At 41.5% G+C, this 4,629-nt stretch overlaps 2 protein-coding genes across 10 annotated transcripts in view; one reads left to right on the forward strand and one right to left on the reverse strand.

Annotated features, from left to right (window-relative positions):
• Positions 1–4,629, reverse strand: part of LOC113208269 (sodium- and chloride-dependent transporter XTRP3) — a 25,671-nt gene that overhangs the window by 19,265 nt on the left and 1,777 nt on the right. The gene's annotated exons all lie outside the window — the stretch shown is intronic.
• The window catches only part of LOC113208288 (ribosome biogenesis protein SPATA5), a 22,811-nt gene continuing 19,075 nt past the window's right edge, over positions 894–4,629 (forward strand). The window contains exons 1-9 of one of the 2 annotated variants that reach the window (XM_052266514.1): positions 894–1,135; positions 1,224–1,510; positions 1,607–1,768; positions 1,853–3,002; positions 3,085–3,382; positions 3,467–3,676; positions 3,755–4,021; positions 4,108–4,272; positions 4,370–4,541. In XM_052266514.1, coding sequence (XP_052122474.1) covers positions 1,321–1,510; positions 1,607–1,768; positions 1,853–3,002; positions 3,085–3,382; positions 3,467–3,676; positions 3,755–4,021; positions 4,108–4,272; positions 4,370–4,528 — 2,601 coding nt within the window. In that variant the 5' untranslated portion in view covers positions 894–1,135; positions 1,224–1,320 and the 3' untranslated portion in view covers positions 4,529–4,541. Of the gene's footprint in view, positions 1,136–1,223; positions 1,511–1,582; positions 1,769–1,852; positions 3,003–3,084; positions 3,383–3,466; positions 3,677–3,754; positions 4,022–4,107; positions 4,273–4,369; positions 4,542–4,629 lie in introns of both variants that reach the window. The other variant, XM_026425233.2, reaches the window with a different exon arrangement.

Raw genomic sequence — 4,629 nt, forward strand, 5'->3', positions numbered from 1 at the left:
TGGAGAGGGGGAGGGTGAAGGAAGGGGTGGAGGAGCGGGGGTGGGCCGCACAGCCGGCACCGCTACCACCACCAACGCCACCACCACCCGCTCCACCCGCTCGACCGCGATCGAAGCATCGAGCGGCACAAGAGAGAGAGGGAGAGGAGAGAAGTAGGCGCCACCCCTGAATAGAGAAAGAGAGAAGACGGAGAGAGAGAAGGGGGGAGGGAGAGAGAGGGAGAGAGCGAGAGAAGAGATATGAGAGAGATAGAGGGAGGGAGGGAGGGAGGGAGGGAGGGAGGATGCACCGAAGGGGAGGACTGCGAGGCGGAGGGAAAGGGAGGGGGCAATCATGAAAACGTAAAGAAGGGAGGAAGGAAGGAGGAAGTGAAGGAATGGATAATAAAGGCGGACGCGCGAGGAGGGTGGATGAATAAACAAGGACGGAAAGGACAGGCAGTGAATGGGGAAGAGGGAGAGAACGCTCCGAAAGGGATTTACTGAGAGGGGAGGGTGTAGGAGGGGGCGGCTTCTCTGAAAGTCGAGCAGGGTGTTTCTCCCAGCCCAAGCCCCTACCTACCCCTGAGCAGCCATAATGCTCCCCAAGCAACGACGCCACAAAAGGACAACTTCTTCGTGACGACACTGCTAAAAAGTGGTGGTGGTGGGGGGGGGGGGCACTGGTTGTTGATTAAGTAAAGGATCAATAAATTCAACGCGTTTACCATGAATGTGGTGACCTTTACGTTTACTGGAAAACACATACGTAGCAGGAAAATTTACCGGTACATGAAACATATATGTTGTACCAAGTTCCAAGTATTCCCAGTATTCCACTCAATTTTAGCGCGTTTCACTTACACCAACAGCAAGCTATTAAAAATGCAATTTGCAACAGAAATGAAAAAGTTCACTGAATTAAAAATTAAGGATTCGCTAAAATGTGAATTCAATCTCTTTTTCGTTAAGCTGATGAGTCACCTTCATATTTAGTGTTCTTTGAGATTAGTGCTAAACATTTCGGTGTACCTTGGAGCAGGCGTCTTTTGTTATCCGCGTGAAACATGTAAACACAAATAGAGGTGTGGGTTAAGTGTCGAGTTTTTAACGTTTTCCCGACCAGGTCGTCATGATTCTTATCTTACTTTAGCGGGTAATTTGTTTATACAAAGTAATTGTTACTTTCATATAAGCTGTAGATAGTGACATACCTATCTGACAAGTATTTGTCTTATCTTTAGCCGGCCTCCATAACCTGACTGGAATGTAAATAAAGGATCTCTGTGATTCTACTTTGGTCAACAACTGTTTCTTTGAAATTTGAATTGGATATTTAATATGCCGCCAAAAACACGTTCTAAGTCGTCCCCTTTATGGCATCGTTGTGAAAAATGTCAAGTTGTTCTTCCCTCGAAAGACCTTAACATTCATCAGGAAGGATCTTGCCCGCCTCAAATCGAGTCTTGGACGCATGGATTTATAAAGAAAAAAGTTCTTTACAGTTGGCTTGGGGAGGTTTCTTCTGCAGGTACCTACTGCTTGTAAAATTGTGATGTGTTGTTGAATTTCATTTCTACTTGGTTCATAAATCAAATTTTAGATTCACTGCCTGCTCTACCCTCAGAGGAAATAGAAAATATGGTTTTTGTATCACTCTCTGCCATCCAACTTTGTGGATTTTTTATTGGTGATCCAGTTCTGGTGGAAGCAAGAGGATGCTTGGCAATCAAATCAGTTTGGCCCACGACTGAAAAAACTGTTACGTCAGTTCTGTTGACCAAGGAAGGTAAATTGCGTATTCAGCATAAAGTGTACCTACTAAAGCTGTTGTGACATGTTTTTAATGAGTAAATTTACTTCCTACTTTCAGGATTAGAATTTGCAAATGATTTGATAAATGCACCAGTGATTGTAAAAAAAATATCTTGTCCAATACCTCCTGCTCAAGAAGTTGTCGTTCATGTCTGTAACACATCCCACCCTTATGGCCAACAAGTAGCTGATGTGCTTCTAATACTGAAGCATAAATATTCTGGAAAATATTTGAAAGCTGGTAGCAAAATTCAAGTTCCATTCTATGGTCGCAAACTCAAATTTATAGTATATGAAGTGAAATGTCTCCCAACTGTGAATCAAACTACAAGCACTATAAATTCTCCAGATGCTTTGGAATCAATTACTGATAATTTGCAGAATATGTCATTTAGTGACATGCAGTCAGGAAGCGAGGCTTCCTGTTCTACTCCAGTTGGAAAGAAGTCTAATTTTCAGCTGAAGCGAGCTTTTGGTTCTGTTTCTTCTACTGATACTCCTGTGCGAAGGCCTTTCCGAAATATGTTAGAAGACTCCTATGCTGGCAGTTCAACTGAAGATAGTATTGATGAGCTGTCGAGTACTGTAGATAGTTTTTCTGAATCACCTACAAAAGAAATACCCATTTTCAATTCAGGATTTTACCACATTACTCATTCCACTGAATGGCGAATCAAAGATTTGGACCAGGACAATAAGGCAGAACAATCTGTACCTAAGAAGTTAATTGGAACAATTGGAGGATTGCAGCAAGTCATCAATGAAGTGAAAGAAATCATGTCATTAGCTCTCAATCCATCCAGCTCATGGCAACATGGTCTCCGTATATCTAAAGGTGTTTTGCTGTTTGGACCATCAGGCACTGGAAAAACTATGTTGGCTCATGCTCTTGCTCAGGACTCTGCTGCATCTGTCCATACTTTAATAGGCTCAGAGCTTTTCAGCAAAGTCCTTGGTGAAACGGATGCACGACTGAGATCCTTTTTTACCAAAGCAACTTCATCAGGTCCTGCTGTTATCATTTTGGATGAAATAGATTCCTTGTGTTCCAAAAAGAACAGTAGTTCAGGATCAGAACTGGAGAGACGCTTGGTCACCACCCTTTGTACTCTTCTAGATGGTTTAAGCTCCAGCAACAAGAAAGTGTTCGTCATTGCAACAACTAGTAGACCTGACTCTGTAGAATCATCTATTCGAAGACCTGGAAGGTGACTTTATCAATCTGCATCCATGTGGCTTTTTGTATTTAATTTTATGGAAATTTATCATGTCTACTTTATGTCCAATTAGGCTTGATCGGGAAATAGAAGTCCCAGTCCCGACACCAGAGGCTCGTTTTGAGATACTTCATGAACTGTTGAAACCTGTCCCTCATTCATTATCCGAAACAGAATTGCTCTCTGTAGCCCAGGCTGCTCATGGGTTTGTAGGAGCTGATTTAGCATCTCTAGTATCTCAGGCTGGTACTTATGCTCTCAAGAGTTCTTTCGAAAACTCCAGTGTTACCATCAGATTAGTGCATGTGCAATGGGCATTGGCAAGAATAAACCCAAGTGCTATGCGTGAAGTCTTGGTTGATGTTCCAAATGTATGTCTTGCATACAATACTTCCAGAAGATTCTGTGACATCTATTCAATTTTTCAATGTTTTTTCATGTCTTTAAAAATTTAGGTTCGTTGGTCTGACATAGGAGGTCAGGAAGATCTTAAACTCAAACTGAAACAAGCAGTGGAGTGGCCTCTTTCTCATCCAGAGGCATTTGAGAGGCTTGGAATCAAGCCTCCTCGTGGAGTCTTAATGTTTGGGCCTCCAGGCTGTTCAAAGACAATGATAGCGAAAGCCCTTGCAACTGAAAGCAAGCTTAACTTCTTGTCAATTAAGGTATCTATCTCTAGACTAGTATTTTTTATCTATGCACAATTTTTCTTTATCCTTCAACTTTTAAAACAATATTTGTAGGGTCCTGAATTGTTTAGTAAGTGGGTGGGTGAATCAGAACGCGCTGTAAGAGAGGTGTTTCGAAGAGCTCGTCAGGTAGCTCCTGCTATTATCTTCTTTGATGAGTTGGATGCTCTTGGTGGAGAAAGAGGAAGCGGTGGAAGTGGGGGAGGAAGTAATGTTCAAGAACGAGTGTTGGCTCAACTTCTCACTGAAATGGATGGTGTCACTGCTCTGGGAAATGTCACTGTGGTTGCTGCTACCAATAGACCTGACCGCATTGACAAGGTATTGACTTCATGTGTACAACACTTTTGTAATATAAGTGATCCCTGTCTATAATTATATGATTTTCTTCTTATCTTGACTGACAGGCATTGTTAAGGCCAGGGAGATTAGACAGAATAGTATATGTTCCATTGCCAGACACTAATAGTAGAAAGCAAATTTTTGACATTCAATTAAAGAAGATGCCCATATCTGATGACTTAAATGTAAATGACCTTGTACAGAAAACTGAGGGTTATTCAGGAGCTGAGGTGAGTTTGTTGATGGCCTGTTACATTTTCATTCAAAATAATGTCTACTTATAAATTATGTGTTTTTGATGTGTTTTTCTCCCTCATTTTCCTTCAGGTGTTGGCTGTATGTCATGAAGCAGCATTGAAGGCTCTTGAAGAAAATATATCTGCTCAGTTTGTGACACAAAACCATTTTGATGTAGCTTTAGAAATTGTAACACCCCGGACACCACCTTCTTTACTAAAGTTGTACAATGATTACTTGAACAGATGACCTCTAGTCTCAGGTGAGTAAATGCAAATTTGAATTTCATGACATTTTTATTGAATAAGCTATAAAAAATTACAAAGCTTGTGGTTTTATTTAATTGCACA

This window comes from Frankliniella occidentalis, unplaced genomic scaffold (assembly GCF_000697945.3).
Source record: "Frankliniella occidentalis isolate FOCC.00 unplaced genomic scaffold, Focc_3.1 Scaffold39, whole genome shotgun sequence".
NCBI classification, from domain to species: Eukaryota; Metazoa; Arthropoda; class Insecta; order Thysanoptera; family Thripidae; genus Frankliniella; species Frankliniella occidentalis.